Here is a 24,335-nt window from a genome sequence, read left to right on the forward strand (position 1 = left end):
GCTTTTCAACCGATCGCTGCCTGCACCCGCATGCCCGACTAGCATCACCACCCTCGATGGTTCCGACCTTGAATATGTGGACATCTATAAGTACCTAGGTGTCTGGCTAGACTGCAAACTCTCCTTCCAGACTCACATCAAACATCTCCAATCGAAAATCAAATCAAGAGTCGGCTTTCTATTCCGCAACAAAGCCTCCTTCACTCACGCCGCCAAGCTTACCCTAGTAAAACTGACTATCCTACCGATCCTCGATTTCGGCGATGTCATCTACAAAATGGCTTCCAACACTCTACTCAGCAAACTGGATGCAGTCTATCATAGTGCCATCCGTTTTGTCACCAAAGCACCTTATACCACCCACCACTGCGACTTGTATGCTCTAGTCGGCTGGCCCTCGCTACATATTCGTCGCCAGACCCACTGGCTCCAGGTCATCTACAAGTCCATGCTAGGTAAAGCTGCGCCTTATCTCAGTACACTGGTCACGATGGCAACACCCATCCGTAGCACACGCTCCAGCAGGTGTATCTCACTGATCATCCCTAAAGCCAACACCTCATTTGGCCGCCTTTCGTTCCAGTACTCTGCTGCCTGTGACTGGAACGAACTGCAAAAATCGCTGAAGTTGGAGACTTTTATCTCCCTCACCAACTTCAAACATCAGCTATCCGAGCAGCTAACCGATCGCTGCAGCTGTACATAGTCTATTGGTAAATAGCCCACCCATTTTCACCTACCTCATTCCCATACTGTTTTTATACTGTTTTTTTTATTTATTTATTTACTTTTCTGCTCTTTTGCACACCAATATCTCTACCTGTACATGACCATCTGATCATTTATCACCCCAGTGTTAATCTGCAAAATTGTATTATTCGCCTACCTCCTCATGCCTTTTGCACACATTGTATATAGACTGCCCATTTTTTTTCTACTGTGTTATTGACTTGTTAATTGTTTATTCCATGTGTAACTCTGTGTTGTCTGTTCACACTGCTATGCTTTATCTTGGCCAGGTCGCAGTTGCAAATGAGAACTTGTTCTCAACTAGCCTACCTGGTTAAATAAAGGTGAAATAAATAAAATAAAATTTAGCTAATGAATGATGGGCTATAAATAAGCTTCTAACTCATAGCCTCTGTCTCTTGCACAATACACACCATGTACTCTGCTGGCCTTTCTCCTTAAAAAACGCTTCTTTGCTCTTGGAAAAGCTGGACTACAATAGCTTGCTGGAAGAATTTATTTTTAGCATGTCTTATACTAATAGACTGTTGGAAGAAGGATGCAAGCTCTTGTTTGCTGAATGTCACTCCCTGATCTGTTTCACCTGTCCTTGTGATTGTCTCCACCCCCCTCCAGGTGTTGCCCATCTTCCCCATTATCCCCTGTGTATTTATTCATGTGTTCTCTGTTTGTCTGTTGCCAGTTTGTTTAGTTTGTGAAGTCAACCAGTGTTTTGTCTCAGCTCCTGCTTTTCCCCAGTCTCTCATTTTCCTCACCCTCCTAGTTTTGACCCTTGCCTGTCCTGATTCTGTGCCCGCCTGCCCCTGACCTTGCCTGCACCTTTGCCCCTACTCAGATTACCGACCTCTGCCTGACCTGAGCCAGCCTGCCATCCTGTACCTTTGCCCCCAATACTCAGTATTATCGACCCCTGCCTGCCTTGACCTGTCGTTTGCCTGCCCCTGTTGCTGAAAAAAACATTGTTACTTCAACACAGTCTGCATTTGGGTCTTACCTGAAACACAATAGCTGAATGATAAATACAGCAGCCAATACAACTCACGGCTGGGGAGTTTGAAAGAAGAGTGAACTCGGGATGGCGGTAGGCTATAGCAGTTATTTGTTCAGACCCGTAACCATTCAATCTTAATGAAGAGAAAGGGAAGTAATCTGCATCTTATTCTAGTTCTATATTATTCAAGTATGTCATTACAATGAAGGTCTGGAAAACAAAACTTTTAACTGTTGAATGCAAGGAAATAATGAAGCAACAATCAAGAAAGAACAGGTATGCAAATACACACATTGCACAACGTTAAGTAAAATATTTTGAAATGTATACATGCGTCAGCTTACAGCCTAATTGTAACTGTGTAGGCCGTATGTCCTGCACCAGCATCATTATTACATTTAGCTAACATTAGATAGTTAGAGAGAATCTGACCTTTGCCTCGATTCAGGAGTCTCGTAGTCTCGTCCAGATCATCATGGCTTTTGTTGTTCTTTATTATAACCACATTAGCAGCTAAATAGCATTTCATTTTGGGGGAGTAAACACAGATGAATATATTGATAAAAATCACCTTATTGTAGAGAGATTTACAAGGTTATCAAAACGTCAGGCCAAGGTAAGCCTACATGAAACACAACCCTTATTTTAAGTGTTTCTAAAATCCCAGATGGGGAAAATTAATGGTGGAAAAACGATTTTAAACATTTCCTGTTTGCACACTAGGTTTTATGGGAATTATGACTCATACTGTGGTACTCTAATCAATCCACACTCAAAGATATTTGTTTACTGGAGCTTGTTTCATTTACCCAAGAGAGCATAGCCACATCTATGGGCATTTATGTTTTTCTGTCTTGTGTAATGTGCGGTAGCCTATCATAGGCTATGTATTGGTAAAAATAGATAATGGCACAATCCTTTGGTCTTTTTTGGGCTTGGGCTCATAAAATGCCTGTAATGTAGGGATTATAAAATAAATATATTTATTGTAAGGCTCATCAGGCTCAAGTAGTATCAGACTTGATTTTACAAGCTGATCAAAGCTCTAATCAAATCCAGACATATGCTTTAGAATGACACTTCCGGTCATGAATACCACTGGTTTAGGGCCAAAGCAGTGGAATGGGGTGAAATTTCAGTTTTTCCCATGTCGCTTTTTTTTGCCAAAATGTGCAATCCGCACTCCGACCTGCGAAAGGCAGCAATACGCAAACACAGCGTCGAGTCTGCCGGAAAGCCACACGAAGAAGATCATCTATTTACCGCTGAAATAAAGGTGGGAGGAAAACTAAAGCGAGGAAAATACAATTCAGGGTAAGTTACCAGGTCAATTAAGTTATTTAGAGAGCGTCGCTGGCACACACAAGTGTGTTTATAATGGGATAATAATGGTGTTACGAGTCAACTAGCTAGCAAACAGTAGCTAGCTTGCCAACTCGATTCATTTTGACCGCATATAAACTATGATACACAATCCAACGTTAGTTATAAAGCTAGATAGATAGACGTGTGCCACACGTGATTAGATATAAATAGTGATAGCCTAGAAAACTAACGTTAGCTGGCTACATTCCAATATACTGTATTTTCTTATGTAGAGCTTGCTAGGTGTGCTGTCCTCTGTCCCTCATTTTTATTGCATAGTAGCATCTAGCTAATATGCAGTGGGCCCTTACCTAACTAGCATACAGTTTGTGTTGCCTGTAGCCTTGGATTCCTGGTGGGAGGAGCTCAAATCACTGCATAACAATCGTTGCCAGTAGCTAGCTAACGGTTGGCAACCATATGCCTGCTATATTTTTGTAATGAGATGAGATCTATCTAATGCAGACCATTTAAACACTGATAAATGGACTCAGTCTCCATACATTTGTGTATGTTGTGGTAAACAAACACCTTTAGGCCTACCTCTGTGTGATTTCCTGTTTATGTTTCCCCACATCCCAAAAAGTGGCTCTCAGCTCTCTGCTATGTCTTTGGAGAAGACCTCCGATCTGGCCAATGAGAACACATGTCTGCCGTCCTCACTGACCCTTGACCTCCGCTCCCCACATAGTGCTCTGCTTGATTCTGACCTGAGCAAGAAAGCCAAAGGCACCACCTCCACCAAGAAGCGCCACAATTATGCCACATCCACTCCTCTGGACCTGCTGAATGGCACCAAGGGCGGCAATGACATTGATGAGGATGAGTGCAGTCAGCAGCGAGAGGAGGAGAGGGTCCGGAACCAGGAGAACGAGCAGGGCCAGCACAGCACAGGGATCAATGCCAAGTGGCTCAAGGAGGATCAGAATCAACTGCGCAAGGTGGCAGAGAGGCAGCAGGACCAGAATAGAAATTCTGACCAAGATCTGAATCACAACGAGAGCCCAGAAGGAAACCCCAACCAGAACTCTTTAGTGGTGGACCAGCAGGTGGAGGACAGTGAGCAGAACCCCTCTTCTAAGACCCTGAGGTCCCTGTGCTCTGACCTGAATGAGCCTCTGCTGATCGAAAACTCAGAGGCCCCTCATGGGAAAGAGGAAGATGAGGAAGAGCCTCTACTTCTTCCAACAGGCGGAGAGAGGGACACAGACTCGTCTGAGACGCAAAGTAGCAGTGAGTCTCAGAGAGATGACAGTAGAGAAGTCAAGGAAACCTGCTTGCTGTTTCAGGGCAGAAATGCAGCACCCAGTGACGAGGACTCCAGCTGTATGTCACTGTCTCAGGGCAGCACAGCCAACAGCACGCCGGAAGGTGACCCAGGTAAGGGGGGCAACAAAATGTCTTAACAATGAATGGGCTTTGAGTGAAATGGTTGTGTATAAGCTTTGCTTTTGCCGTAAACAGGGATTGTGACACAATCAAATAGTTTTCCGGGTTTGAGCATCTATTGTCATCTCTTATTTCCTAGTTCTCTCTTTACATTTATCTCACTTGTTCCTCCTCGTTGTATAGAATCTTACTGGGAGCGCAGTGCGTTTGAGACGGACACAGACCTGCCTGCGGGGTGGATGCGGGTCAGAGACGAGTCCGGTACCTACTACTGGCACATCCCCACAGGCACCACCCAGTGGGAGCCCCCCTCTCCCCTAGAGGAGGGAGAAGCCCCAGAGAGACCCTCCAGTACCTCCCCTGTCATCACACCCAGTGAGGAGCCACAGGTGAGAGTTAGAGGGCAGTGATAGTTTAGTTTATTATGATCCACATTAGCTACTGCATGTGCAGCAGGTACTCTTACTGGTGCCCACATAAAACATACAAATACATGACACAGTACAGTTATAAGATATTACATTTAAAATAAATAAAATAAAACGCTTTGCTATGTCTTTCTTTGCATCTGACTATATTACCGGAAAGTAATCAAGATTGGACAAGATCCGAGCCTGAACAACTAGTGCAGTTGATTTTTGTGTCAAACACTTTTTAAAACAGACATACCCCTCTCCATCTTCACAACAACTTTGTCATTAAGACTTAACCATGATAACTGACCATCCAATGTTACTACTAGGAGTTCAGCTTCCTCAACTTGTTCAATGGTCACACCCTTTATGCACATCTCCAGTTGAGGTTTAGGTCTTAGATAATGTTTTGAACCAAATAAAATGCTTTAAGATGTATTTAAGACCTGTTTACATTTACATTTAAGTCATTTAGCAGACGCTCTTATCCAGAGCGACTTACAAATTGGTGCGTTCACCTTATGACATCCAGTGGATCAGCCACTTTACAATAGTGCATCTAAATCTTTTAAGGGGGGGGGGGGGTGAGAAGGATTACTTTATCCTATCCTAGGTATTCCTTAAAGAGGTGGGGTTTCAGGTGTCTCCGGAAGGTGGTGATTGACTCCGCTGTCCTGGCGTCGTGAGGGAGTTTGTTCCACCATTGGGGGGCCAGAGCAGCGAACAGTTTTGACTGGGCTGAGCGGGAACTGTACTTCCTCAGTGGTAGGGAGGCGAGCAGGCCAGAGGTGGATGAACGCAGTGCCCTTGTTTGGGTGTAGGGCCTGATCAGAGCCTGGAGGTACTGAGGTGCCGTTCCCCTCACAGCTCCGTAGGCAAGCACCATGGTCTTGTAGCGGATGCGAGCTTCAACTGGAAGCCAGTGGAGAGAGCGGAGGAGCGGGGTGACGTGAGAGAACTTGGGAAGGTTGAACACCAGACGGGCTGCGGCGTTCTGGATGAGTTGTAGGGGTTTAATGGCACAGGCAGGGAGCCCAGCCAACAGCGAGTTGCAGTAATCCAGACGGGAGATGACAAGTGCCTGGATTAGGACCTGCGCCGCTTCCTGTGTGAGGCAGGGTCGTACTCTGCGGATGTTGTAGAGCATGAACCTACAGGAACGGGCCACCGCCTTGATGTTAGTTGAGAACGACAGGGTGTTGTCCAGGATCACGCCAAGGTTCTTAGCGCTCTGGGAGGAGGACACAATGGAGTTGTCAACCGTGATGGTGAGATCATGGAACGGGCAGTCCTTCCCGGGAGGAAGAGCAGCTCCGTCTTGCCGAGGTTCAGCTTGAGGTGGTGATCCGTCATCCACACTGATATGTCTGCCAGACATGCAGAGATGCGATTCGCCACCTGGTCATCAGAAGGGGGAAAGGAGAAGATTAATTGTGTGTCGTCTGCATAGCAATGATAGGAGAGACCATGTGAGGTTATGACAGAGCCAAGTGACTTGGTGTATAGCGAGAATAGGAGAGGGCCTAGAACAGAGCCCTGGGGGACGCCAGTGGTGAGAGCGCGTGGTGAGGAGACAGATTCTCGCCACGCCACCTGGTAGGAGCGACCTGTCAGGTAGGACGCAATCCAAGCGTGGGCCGCGCCGGAGATGCTCAACTCGGAGAGGGTGGAGAGGAGGATCTGATGGTTCACAGTATCGAAGGCAGCCGATAGGTCTAGAAGGATGAGAGCAGAGGAGAGAGAGTTAGCTTTAGCAGTGCGGAGCGCCTCCGTGATACAGAGAAGAGCAGTCTCAGTTGAATGACTAGTCTTGAAACCTGACTGATTTGGATCAAGAAGGTAATTCTGAGAGAGATGGCGGGAGAGCTGGCCAAGGACGGCACGTTCAAGAGTTTTGGAGAGAAAAGAAAGAAGGGATACTGGTCTGTAGTTGTTGACATCGGAGGGATCGAGTGTAGGTTTTTTCAGAAGGGGTGCAACTCTCGCTCTCTTGAAGACGGAAGGGACGTAGCCAGCGGTCAGGGATGAGTTGATGAGCGAGGTGAGGTAAGGGAGAAGGTCTCCGGAAATGGTCTGGAGAAGAGAGGGGATAGGGTCAAGCGGGCAGGTTGTTGGGCGGCCGGCCGTCACAAGACGCGAGATGTCATCTGGAGAGAGAGGGGAGAAAGAGGTCAGAGCACAGGGTAGGGCAGTGTGAGCAGAACCAGCGGTGTCGTTTGACTTAGCAAACGAGGATCGGATGTCGTCGACCTTCTTTTCAAAATGGTTGACGAAGTCATCTGCAGAGAGGGAGGAGGGGGGGAAGGGGAGGAGGATTCAGGAGGGAGGAGAAGGTGGCAAAGAGCTTCCTAGGGTTAGAGGCAGATGCTTGGAATTTAGAGTGGGAGAAAGTGGCTTTAGCAGCAGAGACAGAAGAGGAAAATGTAGAGAGGAGGGAGTGAAAGGATGCCAGGTCCGCAGGGAGGCGAGTTTTCCTCCATTTCCGCTCGGCTGCCCGGAGCCCTGTTCTGTGAGCTCGCAATGAGTCGTCGAGCCACGGAGCGGGAGGGAGGACCGAGCCGGCCTGGAGGATAGGGGACATAGAGAGTCAAAGGATGCAGAAAGGGAGGAGAGGAGGGTTGAGGAGGCAGAATCAGGAGATAGGTTGGAGAAGTTTTGAGCAGAGGGAAGAGATGATAGGATGGAAGAGGAGAGAGTAGCGGGGGGAGAGAGAGCGAAGGTTGGGACGGCGCGATACCATCCGAGTAGGGGCAGTGTGGGAAGTGTTGGATGAGAGCGAGAGGGAAAAGGATACAAGGTAGTGGTCGGAGACTTGGAGGGAGTTGCAATGAGGTTAGTGGAAGAACAGCATCTAGTAAAGATGAGGTCGAGCGTATTGCCTGCCTTGTGAGTAGGGGGGAAGGTGAGAGGGTGAGGTCAAAAGAGGAGAGGAGTGGAAAGAAGGAGGCAGAGAGGAATGAGTCAAAGGTAGACGTGGGGCGGTTAAAGTCGCCCAGCACTGTGAGAGGTGAGCCGTCCTCAGGAAAGGAGCTTATCAAGGCATCAAGCTCATTGATGAACTCTCCGAGGGAACCTGGAGGGTGATAAATGATAAGGATGTTAAGCTTGAAAGGGCTGGTAACTGTGACAGCATGGAATTCAAAGGAGGCGATAGACAGATGGGTAAGGGGAGAAAGAGAGAATGACCACTTGGGAGAGATGAGGATCCCGGTGCCACCACCCCGCTGACCAGAAGCTCTCGGGGTGTGCGAGAACACGTGGGCGGACGAAGAGAGAGCAGTAGGAGTAGCAGTGTTATCTGTGGTGATCCATGTTTCCGTCAGTGCCAAGAAGTCGAGGGACTGGAGGAAGGCATAGGCTGAGATGAACTCTGCCTTGTTGGCCACAGATCGGCAGGTCCAGAGGCTACCGGAGACCTGGAACTCCACGTGGGTCGTGCGCGCTGGGACCACCAGATTAGGGTGACCGCGGCCACGCGGTGTGGAGCGTTTGTATGGTCTGTGCAGAGAGGAGAGAACAGGGATAGACAGACACATAGTTGACAGGCTACACAAGAGGCTACGCTAATGCAAAGGAGATTGGAATGACAAGTGGACTACACGTCTCGAATGTTCAGAAAGTTAAGCTTACGTAGCAAGAATCTTATAGACTAAAATGATTAAAATGATACAGTACTGCTGAAGTAGGCTAGCTGGCAGTGGCTGCGTTGTTGACTTTGTAGGCTAGCTGGCAGTGGCTGCGTTGTTGACACTACACTAATCAAGTCGTTCCGTTGAGTGTGATAGTTTCTACAGTGCTGCTATTCGGGGGCTAGCTGGCTAGCTAGCAGTGTTGATTACGTTACGTTGCGTTAAAAGAACGACAATAGCTGGCTAGCTAACCTAGAAAATCGCTCTAGACTACACAATTATCTTTGATACAAAGACGGCTATGTAGCTAGCTATGTAGCTAGCTACGATCAAACAAATCAAATTGTTGTACTGTAATGAAATGAAATGAAAATGTGATACTACCTGTGGAGCGAAGCGGAATGCGACCGGGTTGTTGAGTGAGGAAGTTCTATTCGGTAGACGTTGGCTAGCTGTTGGCTAGCTAGCAGTGTCTCCTACGTTAAGGACGACAAATAGCTGGCTAGCTAACCTCGGTAAATTAAGATAATCACTCTAAAACTACACACTCTAAACTACACAATTATCATGGATACGAAGACAGCAAAGACAACTATGTAGCTAGCTAACACTACACTAATCAAGTCGTTCAGTTGAGTGTAATAGTTTTTACAGTGCTGCTATTCGATAGACGGTGGACGTTTGCTAGCTGGCTAGCTGCTGGGCAGATAGCAGTGTAAGACTACGTTAGGACGACGAAATACGATAATTACGCAATTATCTTTGATACAAAGACGGCTATGTAGCTAGCTAAGAAGAAATTGCTAAGATTAGACAAATCAAACCGTTGTACTATAATGAAATGTAATGAAAAGTTATACTACCTGCAGACCGAAGTGCGGATGCGACCACTCGCTCCAACCCTGCAATCATCAGCATACATACTAATTTTAAGTTCTTGTAAAACAAGTGGCAAATCATTTGTAAAAAATAGAGGTACTGTACATATCTAATGTTAGAGAAGTTTCCATTGAAGAATAGTCTATTGGATAAGTAACTCTCCAACCATGTGATGGCAGGGGACGTAAAGCCGTAACAAGTTTGTTTTTTCAATAAGAAATTATAACATCAAAGGCTGCACTGAAATCTAACAATACATCTCCAAATAGGGCTTTTGTGGTGACCGTATTACCGCCGCACCGGCAGTCATGAGTCATGACAACAATAAAATTCCACCTGACCATTGAGTCACGGTAATCTCCTCTTATGCACTCTGGACATGCGTTGGTAGTACTAACGCGCTAACGACCATTAGGTCGCTAATGGCCTGGTACTCGGGGATCTATTGCCCCTCTAACCACTTTGACATCAGTGTAAATACAATTGAAAATCACATCAAACACTATCACTATTACTATCAAAACAGTATCATGCTTTTAAAACTCACCGCACAGTTATTGATTAATTTGAAAAAAGATGTTTAACAACAGGTTGAAACTGAGTGGAAAACATGGTTGTTGTGGATGTTGTTTCAAAGCTTAACACAACGAAATATACAGTGCTTTCTAAGGCGATTCATTTGGTTTAGTTAGCCTACAATTAGAGTGAATTTGATTTTGAATAGCCTAATAATGGCAATTAAAAAATATATTTTTATAATTAATAGGCTGACACTACCTTAACTACAGAATATCTCACTACCATGTGTTTCCATCTTCTCTCTCTCCTTCATTCCTTTCTCGAGCTGCAGAGAGAGGGGCTGACAACAGAAATATGTTTATTTGTGATAACAATGTTCCTGAACAGATTTCACTTGGTTTCCCAAATTAAGCACTGGGTAGCTGCAGGAACAGGGTTGGAGAGCCCATGGCATACAGAGATTGGGCGGAATATCACCTGTCATGAAACGAGAGGCTGCATGCTCCTCAAACAGGGGTTGATGCATGGAGTGAAATAACCGGAGGAGCCTACCAGGCATGATAGAAAAATGAACCGCCTGGAAATGTGCCCCTGTTCCTTCCCATAATGGGTAATTCTAAATCTAAACTGATTTGACTTAATAGTAAAGACAAGATTAAATTAAGAATAGTCTGATGGATGAAAATATGATCACTTGAGAGAACGGTGTGTGCAGCCTGAAGCAAGGAACAGAGCGCAAGCTTTTTTTGTTGTGACTTTCTCAAATCATCAATAGCCTATAGTCAAATCTTGCAGCCCATATGTTTTTATTTCTAAGGTTTGTACCATTCACAACTAAATTTGCCAAATAAATCCCTGTCTTAAGTCAGTTAGGATCATCACTTTATTTTAAGAATGTGAAATGTCAGAATAATGGTAGAGTGATTTATTTCAGCTTTTATTTCTTTCATCACATTACCAGTGGGTCAGAAGTGTACATACACTCAATTAGTATTCGGGAGCATTGCCTTTAAATTGTTTAACTTGTGTCAAACGTTTCGGGTAGCCAACTTTGGAAGTATGCTTGGGTTCATTGTCCATTTGAAAGAACCATTTGTGACCCAGCTTTAACTTCCTGACTGATGTCTTGAGATGTTGCTTCAATATATCCACATAATTTTCCTCCTCATGATGCCATCTACTTTGTGCAGTGCACCAGTCCCACCTGCAGCAAAGCACCCCCACAACATGATGCTGCCACCCCTGTGCTTCACGGTTGTGTGTTGGTGTTCTTCGGCTTACAAGCCTCCCCCTTTTTTCTCCAAACATAACAATGGTCATTATGGCCAAGCAGTTCTATTTTTGTTTCATCAGACCAGAGGACATTTCTCCAAAAAGTACGATCTCTGTCCCCATGTGCAGTTGCAAACGCTAGTCTGGCTTTTCTATGGCGGTTTTGGAGCAGTGGCTTCTTCCTTGTTGAGTGGCCTTTCAGGTTATGTCGATATAGGACTCGTTTTACTGTGGATATGGATAATTTTGTACCTGTTTCCTCCAGCATCTTCACAAGGTCCTTTGCTGATCTTGGATTGATTTGCACTTTTTGCACCAAAGTACGTTCATCTCTAGAAGACAGAATGCGTCTCCTTCCTGAGCGGTATGATGGCTGCATGGTCCCATGGTGTTTATACTTGTGTACTATTGTTTGTACAGACGAATGTTGTAACTTCAGGCGTTTGGAAATTTATAAAGCCATGATATAATTTTCTGGAATTTTCCAAGCTGTTTAAAGGCACGGTCAACTTAGTGTATGTAAACGTCTGACCCACTGGAATTGTGATACAGTGAAATATTCTGTCTGTAAACAATTGTTGGGAAAATTACTTGTCATACACAAAGTAGATGTCCGAACCAACTTGCCAAATCTATAGTTTGTTAAAAAGAAATTTGTGGAGTGGTTGAAAAAGAAGTTTTTTAATGACTCCAACCTAAGTGTATGTAAACTTCCAACTTCAACTGTAGGACCGTTTTCAAATGACCACTTTTGAGTTCAAAATAGCCACTTCGCCTCGGAATGGGAAAAATATTTTTTATATTTTATTCAGCTAAGTTTTATTCTTCTTACTATAAAGTCATATAATATAAAATTATGGCACAGGATTTATAAGCATATATTGTCTGCTAAGTGGACAAGCCATTGGCATGGCACATAGCCAGGTAACATACAGTAGGCCAACTCATATTCTGCTCTTCTGAAATACATTTTCTTCATATCGTTGTTTATTTAGACCTGCCTAAAATAAATAATGGATTTATTCTGATGGTGTATATTAAATTGATTTATTCAATTGTTTTTATTAGATTCAATGGCGCACATCTGTGGCTTGAATACAGCTTGGAGGCCTGGAGATGCTAAACGTGTTTATTTTAATTAACTGTCAGTTACCGTGAGACCGGCAGTCTTTTGCATGACAATAACCACCTGATAAAATGTAATGACCTCCACAGCCCTCGCTCCAACTACAGTATCTTATTATACATTTATTTTAGCCAATCATCAATCATCTCAGTTAGTGCATTACAAGTTGAGTACCCTTTCCTATTCGCATGCTTGTTCTTTGAAAAATAGCATTTTATTTGTTCAAACACAATTTTCTCCATCAGTTTTCGAAGAACAGGCAGCAAACTGATTGGGTGGCTGTTAGACCAGCAAAGGGTGCTTTACTATTTTTAGGTAGTGGAATTACTTTAGCTTCCTTCCATGTCTGTGGACACAGTCCTTTAGGTTTTGGCCTGACTGTGGCAATTAGGGTCACACAGTCATTGTATTTCCATTTAAGCACCCACTGCTAGTGCTAACGGATTTAGTTTCCTACTTCTAATTGGTCCTTGTCTCTTTTTTTGTATCTTCAGTTGACGTGGAGTAGTCTCACCCAGTCCCGCCCCAACAGGTTTAATGACGAGGAGTTCTGGAAGGTGAGTTGCACAAATGTACTTGAAACAAACCTAACATCAATGCAGTTTGCAAACCTTTTTTCAAAGGTTTTCAATGTTTAGATATCAACTGCTTATTATTTTCTATCTCAAATGTGGAAATGTGACTTCTTACTGTTGTTGGTATGTCTTCAGGAGGAAGATGCAATGGCTGATCAGACCCTGAAGGATTTTGAAGGAGCCACATTGCGTTATGCCTCTATCAATCTCAGGTGAGTCCCCCCCACCCTTCAGGTACAATGTATTATCATTGTATGCTTATATTGTCTGATTCCTTTCACATCCAGCTGTTCACAGTCTGAAGGAAAGGAGAAGATGAGCTCACTCATCAATGACCTGGACGCTAAGGTATGTGCTCTCACTCAGACAAATAGACATAACCAATCATTCCACTCCCATCCCACACACATTCTTTTCTGTTTTAACACTCAACATGCTCTTAATCACTCTTTCCCTCTCCTCGTGTCTCTCAAAAGGTTTTTGCTGTGCGGTCTCTGGGCTGGGTGGAGATATCAGAGGAGGAGATGGCTCCAGGGAAGAGCAGCGTGGCTGTCAACAACTGCATCAGACAGCTCTCCTACCACAAACACAACCTGCACGACACGGCTGGGATCTGGGGAGAGGTCAGAGAATGGCTTATGTGTGGGAATATTACCTGGATAGTGTTGGTAGAACAATGTTAAGAGGAATGTTCTGTAATGTGTTTTCACACAGGGAAAAGACATGCTCCTTGTTCTGGAGAATGAGACCTTGAACCTGATTGATCCTTTGGGCCAGACTCTGCTGCACACCCAGCCTATCGTCAGCATCCGAGTGTGGGGAGTGGGCCGGGACAACGGCAGGTCAGTCCCCTGCTACTCTAACTACACTTCACCAAAACGCAACATGTAAAGTGTTGGTCCCAAGTTTCATGAGCTGAAAATAAACATCCTAAACAGTTTCCATACACTGAAAAAGCTTATTTTGCTCAAACTTTGTGCACAAATTTGTTTACATCCCTGTTAGTGAGCATTTTTCCTTTGCCAAAATAATACCTGACAGATGTGGCATATCAACAAGCTGATTAAACAGCATGGCCATTACACAGGTGCACTTTGTGCTGTGGTTGTGCAGTTTTGTCACATGACACAATGTCACAGATGTCAAGTTTTGAGGGAGCGTGCAGTGAATGTCCACCAGAGCTGTTGCCAGAGAATTGAATGTTAATTTCTCTACCATAAGCCGCCTCTGTTGTTTTAGAGAATTTTGCAGTACGCCCAACCAGCCTCACAACCACAGACCATGTGTGTGGCGTTGTGTGGGAGAGTGGTTTGCTGATGTTAACGTTCTGAACAGAGTGCCCCGTGGTGGTGGGGTTATGTTATGGGTAGTCATAAGCTATGGACCACGAACACAATTGCATTTTAACGATGGCAATTTGAGATCACAGAGATACCGTGATGAGATCCTGGTGCCCATTGTCGTGCCCTTCATCCGCCGCCATCATCTCATGTTTCAGCATGATAATGCACGGCCCCATGTCGCAAGGATCTGTACATAATTCCTGGAAGCTGAAAATGTCCCAGTTCTTCCATGGCCTGCATACTAACCAGACATGTCACCCATTGAGCATGTTTGGTATGTTCTGGATCAACGTGTAAGACGGTATGTTCCAGTTCCCGCCTATATCCAGCAACATCGCATAGCCATTGAAGAGGAGTGGGACAATTCCACAGGCCACAATCAACAGCCTGATTAACTCTATGAGAAGATGTGTCGTGCTACCTGAGGCAATTGGTGGTCCCACCAGATATTGACAGGTTTGCTGATCCACGCCCCTACCGTCTTAAAAAAAAGGTTTCTGTGACCATCAGAGGCATATCTGTATTCCCAGTCATGTGAAAGCCATTTTAATTGACTGATTTCCTTATATGAACTGTAACTGCGCTGTAACTCAGTGCAATCTTTAAAGTTGTTGCATGTTGCGTTTATATTTTCAGTATACATTTCTTTATATTTAATCCATATTTGAATACTAAAAATATGTGTGCCAGTTTACTACAGACAATGTTTCTTATTTTGGTTTTATTTGTCTGGCTTTTGTTGCCTTATTTTGTGAACCCTGCTTTTTCTGTTGAATTGATTAATTTGGGGTTCTCTCTCTAACCGGCTGCACTTGGGCACACAGGGAGAGGTAGTGTATTGTTATTGTCGTATCCGCCATCTTCCGTCATGTCACATAGAATTGATCATAGTTGTGGTTTTCATAGTTAGCACATTGATTCCACACCCCTATCCCATAATGTTCAATCACACCCATGATTTCTCAATCACACCCATGACTTTCTGATCAGTTTCTATAGACGAGAATGTTTGCTTAGCTATTAATCATAGTTTGACAACACTAATTGTTCTCAGTCCTAATTGTTAGTACATTTGTTCATTGTTGTATTTGTGAAAGCTTATGCTATTAGGTTGCTAGTTCTCTTGAGTAAATCCTGATATTATCAAAATGTATTGATTTCAGCATTGTCCATTTCATCTGCCTCAATTGTCATGATCAGCCTTTATAACGGCCTCTCAAGAGACGCCTCTTTGTTTGTGTTAACTTTAGGGACTTTGCCTACGTGGCGAGAGACAAACTCACTCATGTTCTGAAGTGCCATGTGTTCAGGTGTGATACACCTGCTAAGAACATTGCCACCAGCATGCATGACATCTGCTCTAAGGTAAGCCCATCTGCTTTGGTGCACTGCACCATACTCAGATCTCCACGTTGAACCTGAATGAAATCTCCCTTTTTTCACCTAACTTTGGGACTGGGGTTCAGGGGTCGTTTGTGTCTTTATTTTTTGACATGTTGTATCGGGTCTTTCCTGTCATTCCTTTTCTGTAGATAATGGCCCAGAGGAAATCATCCAAGTCCTCTCTGAACAGACTCAACATAGACCCCTCTAAACTGGTGGACATTCCTTTCCAGGGTAAAACACTGGCACTTGATGTATGACGTAGGCTTGGTGGTATACCGTATACCGGGGTGTTTGTGAGTTAGTCCCTAGTCACTTGGTGTTTGTTTACAAGCACAGAATAACGAGAGACTGGAGCCTTGTGAGTCACTCACTGTTGTGCAGCATGCGCCATGTGATCTAATTGCAGTATGGAATTCACAACTAAATGGTTGCCAGCTAGATATCTAATAACAATTAAGTTAGCTGTCTAAAATGTGTTAAATGCTCTGCAGTTGTGCATTTGTTCTGCTAATTTAGTAGCTAGTTAGCCGTCTAGCTAAGTGGTTAGCTTGGTTACAGCAGAAAATCTGTTCCTGGATCAGGTGCCTAATATTTGTTTTGTGCGTGCAAGCAAACTGTGAGTACCATTTTTGAGTTAGTTGTATAGTTTAGGTCAGATGCTATAAAATGTTTGCTTTGCGCTCGTTAGCATTTAGTTAGCATTCTGTATGGGATTTTACATATACTTGTTACTCTGTAATCTGAAGGTTAGCAATGCTATCAGTGGGGTTTGAAAACAGCGTCCCTTGTGTTCAGTGCTGGTATTACCAAATATCCTGGTATGGTACAAGGTCGGTATGACAATCTGGATTCTGCCAGAGCCTAGTATGACCATATACTTACTGTATAATCTAAAACCAAATGTATTTATGGGCAACTTCAGGTCCTTTGTATGGTTTTAATAGGATGTCACCGTGGTTTTCTGTCTCTCCTCTCCCTACAGAATTCCCTGCACCAAAGAATGAGCTAGTCCAGTCCTTCCAGGTACGTTACCTGGGTAACGTGCCGGTGGCTAAACCCGTAGGTAAGGAACGCTTTGGTAAGGAATGCTTTTTCTTCTCTTTCCTAGAGTTGTGATGGGTGTGTATTGAATTACATTTCAGGTAAACTTGTGTATATTTCTCGGTCACTGCCTGTATATAACCTTCCACTTGTCCTCCCGTATGTTGGTACTGTAATTAAATGAATACTGACTTTCAACTAAGTTGGGGTTCACTTAATGAAATGCACTCAATATACATTGACTTATTGAATGTCTCAAAGTATTGCATGTGTTCTACTAATTTCTTCTACAGGTTGTGATACTGATGTCTTATTGTGTGACGTCTCTACTGCTATGAGCTATCCTCTTGTTAGGGATATTGAGCTATTACCTAACACTTGGTTTTCTGTGAAGTATGAACTAACACAATTCCTGTAATTCCTTCCTTTTTCCTGAAATTCTCAGGTATTGAGTGTACTCAGATGTGCAGCTAACCTGAGTGGTATGTCCTATCCAGGTATGGACCTAGTCAACGTAGCCCTCAACACAGCAATCAATTCCAAAGAGAAGGAAGAGTGGACGCCAGTTACTGTGAACGTGGCTTCAGCCACACTGACAATAGTCACAGCTGAGGTGAGCACACACACAAATGTACATGCACAATCTCAAAAATATATATATTTTTAATGTCTTTCCAATATGAAGCTCTGAGGTTGTTTAAATTGCTGTGGGAATAGTCTGACCCAAGGTGTTCTGTTGTGTTCCCTGCAGACAGAGGAGGTTCTTTCTGAGTGCCGGGTGCGGTTCCTGTCCTTCATAGGCGTGGGGAAGGACGTCCACACCTTTGCCTTCATCATGGCCGAGGGCCCCGGGGACTTCATCTGCCACATGTTCTGGTGTGAGCCCAACGCTGCCAGCCTTAGTGAGGCTGTGCAGGCCGCCTGCATGGTGAGTGCAACGTTTCTGTCAGCCAACGATTGAGGGCTTTTGGCCAATACAAATGCATTCAAGCAGACAAATAAAAACTTTGCCGGACACATTGTCCAGCAGAAAATATCCTTATGAAAATAAATATCCTTTATAAAGTTGTAGCGGTATTTATTAGAGAGGGGTAAAGAAAGATTTTGTTTGGGCGCCAGGCAGGTATTAACCATGCCGAAAGGAAAAGAGTAGAATAGAGAGAGTACCACTACCACCATTTAGCTTCCTTCTCATGCTAGTCTAATGCTTGGTTGTGTAGTTCGCTTAAAGATGCCCAAAACAGTGCAAATGAAGTTAGATAACTAGCTATGGTACCAAGGATGGAAACTCAGATAAGTGGACAAATAAATTGACACTGAAACAGAGGATATTGGTAAGCCAGATGGACAGAGAGATGTGCAAGGAGCCAATGTTCACTTGGTAGGCTATCATTCCTCCTTGCATAATAATTGTTGGCACTTCCATGTGGTGTCAATTAAACGGCAGTGGGCACAACTAAAAATGTGAATGGACTTCTATTTGATATGGCAACTTTTTCAGAAACATTAGGTGAGTGGTTCTTCTAAATGGGAGGAGTTTGCAGGGATTGGACTGTTTTACTACGCGGTAATATTAAACATACACAGCCTTGTTGCACCAAATATATTTTGAGTCCAAGTTTAATTTTATATTCAGATTTGGTGCTTATGTTGTGTGAATTTTGACAGCTGCGCTACCAGAAGTGTCTGGACGCCAGGCCCCCCAGTACCAGCTCCTGCCTGCCAGGCCCACCGGCCGACTCCGTGGCACGTCGTGTGGGCTCCAGTGTCAAGAAGGGGGTTCAGAGCCTGCTGGGCAGCTTCAAGAGGTCTGGGTCCCAGACGCCCTGAGAGGTGCCAACCAACTAACCCACTCCAGTCCACCCCCAGGCCCAGCCCACCATGCCAGCCATGGCTCTCCTCACTCCTCCATTCCCTCTCTCTCCCCCCACCCTGAGGTGTTATGGTATAACCTGCTTCCCTCTCAACACCTGTCATCTCTTTTAGATGTGATGTCAGAGCCGTGGGCAGTGTGGGCTGCCGGTGTGGTTGGGGTACCAGTGAGCCTAGCACTGCCCACAGCTGCTCCACGCTTTTCACTTCCTTCACGTAATCCTTGGTTGGACAAGTAGGCCATGTTTTCCTTCCATTGTTTGTTTAATCTGTGATCTGTAAAGAGGAAACTGCTGGACTCATGGACAGTGGTTTGAATGACAGCAATAGTTGGTTAAACTTGGTTTAGGTTGCAAAGTACCAACACTAATTATGCTTAGGAAAGCAGTACTGTTCTGTAACATTGTCTCTGCTGTTTGTTTTGCAGAACAAATATAGTATATTATTTGTGAGGATAGAAATGGAAGAAGTGCAATTGAATTGTGAATGTTGAACTCATGCCATTTGCTTGTGGAACTATCATGTTGTTTTTCATTTTTAAGTAGATTTGAAAGAAATGATTGAGAAATAAAATGGCATGAGAAGTCTATATAAAATGCATCATGGTGAATGTCAGTGGTGGAAGAACTAAGACTCGCTAGCTACGAATGTAATATTCGGCAAATAAAATGCTAATCGTTTGGGTCATTAAAATCTATACTTTGTACAGTACATTTGTTAATGCCTAAATAGCTTAGCATCCCCTCTTCCATCTGATGGAGCTGGTAAATCAGCAAGTGCATTATCTTTATTTTATAGCTATATTTTTATTTGTATGTGTATTGCAAATTGCACTAAAAAAGTGTAGTTCAGCTCCTCAAATCTGAAATGGAGATGGCATACTTTTAGAGCATGGCTCAAGTTTTAATGAAACCTCTCAAATCTCAAAGAAAGCTTTGGCTATCTTTTACTGCACTCCAGCTGTATACCAAGTGGGGGGTACTGTATGTTGGAGTCGAGGAATATATCATCTTTGTGATGCCAAAGCTAGAAGAATCATGTGTTTTTAATGGTGTTCCTCTTCAGATCTATTGTGTGGAAATTGACCTGAAGGTGATTTTACCATCCTTTTGTTATGTTCAGATAAATAGATGCAACATTTTTTGGTTAACAACATTTTTCTTTCATGTACGTTTTTACACAAACGTGTCAAGTGTGATACGCTGTTCCCTCTACTCTTCTCTATGCATTTTTTGTCTGTTTTTTGTTACGTCTCAGCAGAGTGACAGAGCTACTGAGGTGTCCCTGCACACTAACATCTGCCAACTTCGGTCTCTTAGCCAATTGGGTCTAAGGGCAGATGGTACGTTTAGTAATGTTGCGATAGACATGACACTGACAAATAAGATTGTATTTGTCACATGCGCCGAATACAACAGTGAAATGCTTATTTACAAGCCCTTAACCAACAATACAGTTCAAATTACACCAAAGTATGTCATTAGCACACACTGTTCGTTTAACACCGACATTATTTTATTTTACGTTTTTGGAACTTATGACTGCCCTCGGGTGGGCTTTCAAATAGTCTTGTTCATGAGCAGTGTGTCTGACAACACTATAGGAGAGCTAAGAAGCCTGACACATTCAGTCTACAGAAGGCATTTTGTTATGCAGAGATTGCCACAGACAGTGGTTTTCTGTGATCGAGACAGACCTAAAGTATGTGTTGGAGTTTCTTCCTTGCGGTGTAAGTCTTACGAACACTTCACTGCATATGAACACGACATCTTTAAAATACTTAATCCCATAGTTGACTGACTAGATTTTCCCCTTTTTTTTGAATGCAGTTGGTTCAAAATAAGTTATTTTTTATGAAATTATATTTTTCTAAGTGTGTATAATATACTGTATCTGTGAGGTAGTTTTTTTTTTTTTGCCTCTGTTCTAACCACTGTGGTCACTGGTGCATCAGTGTTTCCAAATCTGTATCGCTAGACTATAGTTATCCTCCTTCACATTATAGCACCACAGTTCTTCTTCCTCTCTCTTATCTGTTTTGGACAGCAGTTTGACCTGACAATAATGAATTTGACTAATGCCTTGCTTCAGCTGCTCTGTCACTAAGTTTTGACTCATAAAAACAGAAGTGTATGTACAATTTAGTTTTTTGGTTTTACACATTCAGAATTATTATTTTTTTTAAGTTTTTAACTGCATTTGTGTCCGTGTAATTTCCTTTGCTCCTATAATTGTTACTCCTTACTATACACACTATGTACTCCACTACTTACTATAAGTGTCAGACATTGGTTGCCTTATACAAACAGAGCTTCCTGGTGTTCTATTTGATTTTGAATGCACACTGTGTAATGTTGTACCATGCTTTGCTTCTGGAGGCCTCAATACTTTCAAGAAATGTTGTGTTTTGTGGCTATAGATATGACTACATTAATTCAAATGTTTTTCCTCCCATTTCAATAGTGACTGTCACTACATCTCATCCACATATTTCTCACCTGTTTCTTTTCAGTTTTGCTGAGAAACCTGTTTTCACCCGTATATTCACTACAGTGTAGATGCCAACCTATGGGAGCACATTGCATGGCTGACCCATAAATGGTATATAAGGACTGACCCCAGACTCAGAACAGGGGAGCTCAGAGGTCTTCCGTGTGTTTCAGCTCTGTGAGGACAAATATAGGACACGATAGGAAGTCTTGGGTATACGTTTAACCTACCCATTGGATCAAGCGTGTACATTGGATACGCTTGAGATATTTAGGTTGCTTTGGTGACATTTAAATGATAAATATATGTCTAATTAAGGATTAGTCATGGCAATGAAAAAGTCATATGCTTTTCTTTAATTTAAGATGAATATTATTGAATGATTACACGTTAAGGGTGAGAAACAGACTTTGCTCCAAATGAACCGCAACACTAATATGATAGGGATGTGATCATGTCCTCTGTCATACGCCATGGAAAATATATGTACATTCTCTTGACAAACCTGAACTTTTGTGTGCCTTTTGTTTGTTTCGCATGATGTGTTCAAAGAGTATTAAGAAAACCTTGAAGTGATAGCTTTTGTTCATACTGTATGTGAGCATTTTTTTAATGTTTTGTTTCCTTTAATATCCACTGATGACTGTAATGCAAGAAAAAGGGTTATTTTTTTTAATTATATCTAAATAATGTAAATGAGATGTTATGTATATGTAGTACCAGTCAAAAGTTTGGACACCCTACTTATTCAAGGGATTTTATTTGTCCTATTTTCTACAAGACATCAAAACTATGAAATAACAATTGATAGTCCCACTAAGTGCAAACCAGATGGGATGGCGTTTCGCAGCAGAATGCTGTGGTAGCCATGCTGTTTAAGTGTGTCTTGAATTCTAAAGAAGTCACATACCATGTCACCAGCAAATCACCATCACACCACCTGCTTCATGGTGGGAACCACACATGCGGAGTTCACCTACGCTGTGTCGCATAAAGACAGCGGTTGGAACCAAAAATCTCAAATTTGGACTCATCAGACCAAAGGACAGATTTCCACCGGTCTAATGTCCATTGCTAATTTTTCTTGGCCCAAGCAAGTCTCTTCTTATTGGTATCCTTAAGTAGTGGTTTCTTTGCATCAATTTGACAATGAAAGCCTGTTTCACGCAATCTCTGAACAGTTCATGTTGAGATGTGTCTGTTACTTGAACTCTGTGAAGTGTTTTTTTAGGGCTACAATCTGAGGTACAGTTAACACTAATGAACTCATCCTCTGCAGCAGAGGTAACTCTGGGTCTTTCTTTCCTGTGACAGTCCTCATGAGAGCCAGGTTTTCGCGACTGCACTTGGAAGAAACTTTCAACGTTTTTGAAGTGTTCTGTATTGAATGGCCTTCATGTCTTAAAGTAATGATGGACTGTCGTTTCTCTGCTTATTTGAGCTTTTCTTGCCAATAATATGGACTTGGTCTTTTACCAAATAGGGCTATCTTCTGTATACCACCCCTACCTTGTCACAACACAACTGATTGTCTCAAACGGCATTAAGAAGGAAATCAATTCCACAGATTAACTTTTAACTGTGCACACCTGTTAATTTAAATGCATTCCAGGTGACTACCTCATGAAGCTGCTTGAGTGAATGCCAAGAGTGTGCAAAGCTGTCAAGGCAAAGGGTGGCTACTTTGAAGAATCTCAAATATATTTTGATTTGTTTAACACTTTTTTGGTTACTACATGATGTTACTACATGATTCCATATGTGTTATTTCATAGTTTTGATGTCTTCACTATTATTCAACAATGTAGAAAATAGTTAATTTAAAAAATAAAAAAAAACCTTGAATGAGTAGATGTGTCCAGACTTTTGACTGGTACTTTACGTAAGTCACTCTGGATAAGAGCGTCTGCTAAATGACTTAAATGTAAATGTATTAAAATTAACTGTCACAGGACAAAATAAAAAGTGGAGCTGTTTCGTTGTGGGCCGTTGTCCGCTGAATAGCACTGTGAGTATCTGGGTGCACATCACCTCATTCAGGATGCACTCCAAACATGGTTTAAAAACAAACAAAAATTGGATTACTTGTAGAAGACCAGATGCATACACAGTTTGCAATGAATGACTTGGAAATGTTTTTTTCATCATCAATGTGAGTGAGAGACTGAAGAATATTGAGAATTCTCCTCATGCTCCTGGTTGTCTCAGTTTACAGTTGAAATGAAAAAAATGTACAAACTAACATGAATATTTATGAGGCTGTGTCAATAAAACAAAGCCAACACCATCTACAATTATTTCAACATTTTATTTCCTCCTCTCCACGTTGCCTGCTGTTAATAATCTAAATGAGTTACACACCGGAAGGGGTAAATATAATCACATGTAAATATGCTGTGTTCCAGTTGACAGTCAGTGGATTACCATTTCCATAGCCTCTTCTCCCTGTATTTGCTTTCTTCTCGTTTTTCTAATTGTCCTAGCAGTACTTCTGTTGATTTTCAGTATGCAGCCTCCTCAGTCCAAACTCCTCTGTTGTCTCACAGACCTTTATGTCTGTCATCATAGGGCATTACGTTTAGATTTACAGTGCCTTCAGAAAGTGTTCACACCCCTTGACTTTTTCCAAATTTTTTGTTACAGCCTGAATTATAAATTGATCAAATTTACATTTTTTTTGTCATTGGCCTTTACACAATGCACCATAATGTCAAAGTGCAATTATGTTTTTTTAATGTTTACAAATGCATTAAAAATTACAAGCTGAAATGTCTGAGTCAAGTATTCAACCCCTTTGTTATGGAGAAAATGTGTGCAATAATAGTGTTTAACATGATTTTTGAATGTCTACCTGATCTGTACCCCACACAGAATTATCTGTAAGGTCCCTCAATTGAGCAGTGGATTTCAAACAGATTCAACCACAAAGACAAGGGAGGTTTTCTAATGCCTTTCAAAGAAGGGCACCTATTTGGAAAAAAAAAGGCATATTTAATACCCCTTTGAGCATGGTGAATATATTAATTACACTTTGGATGGTGTATCAATACACCCAATCACTACAAAGATACAGGCGTCCTTCGTAACTCAGTTGCTGGAGAGGAAGGAAACCGCTCAGGGATTTCACCGAAAGGCTTTATAACAGTTAGACTTTAATGGCTTTGACAGGAGAAAACTGAAGATGGCTCAACAACAATGGAGTTACTCTACAATACTAACTTCATTGACAGAGTGAAAAAGAACCCTGTACAGAATACAAAATATTCCAAATATGCATCCTGTTTGCAACAAGGCA

General features: G+C 42.8%; 1 protein-coding gene across 2 annotated transcripts; it reads left to right on the top strand.

Moving 5' to 3' along the window:
* The first annotated feature begins 2,946 nt into the window (after positions 1–2,946).
* On the top strand, positions 2,947–23,809 carry LOC115105784 (amyloid beta precursor protein binding family B member 1-like). Of its 2 annotated transcripts, none has more exons than XM_029628162.2 (14): positions 2,947–3,055; positions 3,693–4,486; positions 4,679–4,884; positions 12,828–12,890; positions 13,044–13,120; positions 13,196–13,256; positions 13,385–13,531; positions 13,623–13,750; positions 15,502–15,616; positions 15,784–15,868; positions 16,620–16,715; positions 17,176–17,291; positions 17,430–17,606; positions 18,347–23,809. In XM_029628162.2, the coding sequence occupies exons 2-14, from the start codon at positions 3,712–3,714 to the stop codon at positions 18,506–18,508; spliced, it is 2,208 nt and encodes a 735-aa protein (XP_029484022.1). In that variant the 5' UTR covers positions 2,947–3,055; positions 3,693–3,711; the 3' UTR covers positions 18,509–23,809. The 2 variants fall into 2 exon arrangements, with proteins under 2 accessions (XP_029484022.1, XP_029484024.1); XM_029628164.2 differs by having other exon boundaries at positions 16,620–16,700.
* Positions 23,810–24,335: the final 526 nt, after the last annotated feature.

The sequence above is a fragment of the Oncorhynchus nerka genome, linkage group LG22 (assembly GCF_034236695.1).
Source record: "Oncorhynchus nerka isolate Pitt River linkage group LG22, Oner_Uvic_2.0, whole genome shotgun sequence".
Taxonomy (NCBI): Eukaryota; Metazoa; Chordata; class Actinopteri; order Salmoniformes; family Salmonidae; genus Oncorhynchus; species Oncorhynchus nerka.

What these genes read in the sequence shown, in the direction of transcription:
- LOC115105784 (XM_029628162.2), top strand. Translation starts at nt 3,712, where the DNA reads ATGTCTTTGGAGAAGACCTCCGATCTGGCCAATGAGAACACATGTCTG. An exon ending in TGACAATAGTCACAGCTGAG is followed by an intron (nt 17,292 to 17,429) that starts GTGAGCACACAC and finishes TGTTCCCTGCAG; the next exon opens with ACAGAGGAGGTTCTTTCTGA. An exon ending in CTGTGCAGGCCGCCTGCATG is followed by an intron (nt 17,607 to 18,346) that starts GTGAGTGCAACG and finishes GAATTTTGACAG; the next exon opens with CTGCGCTACCAGAAGTGTCT.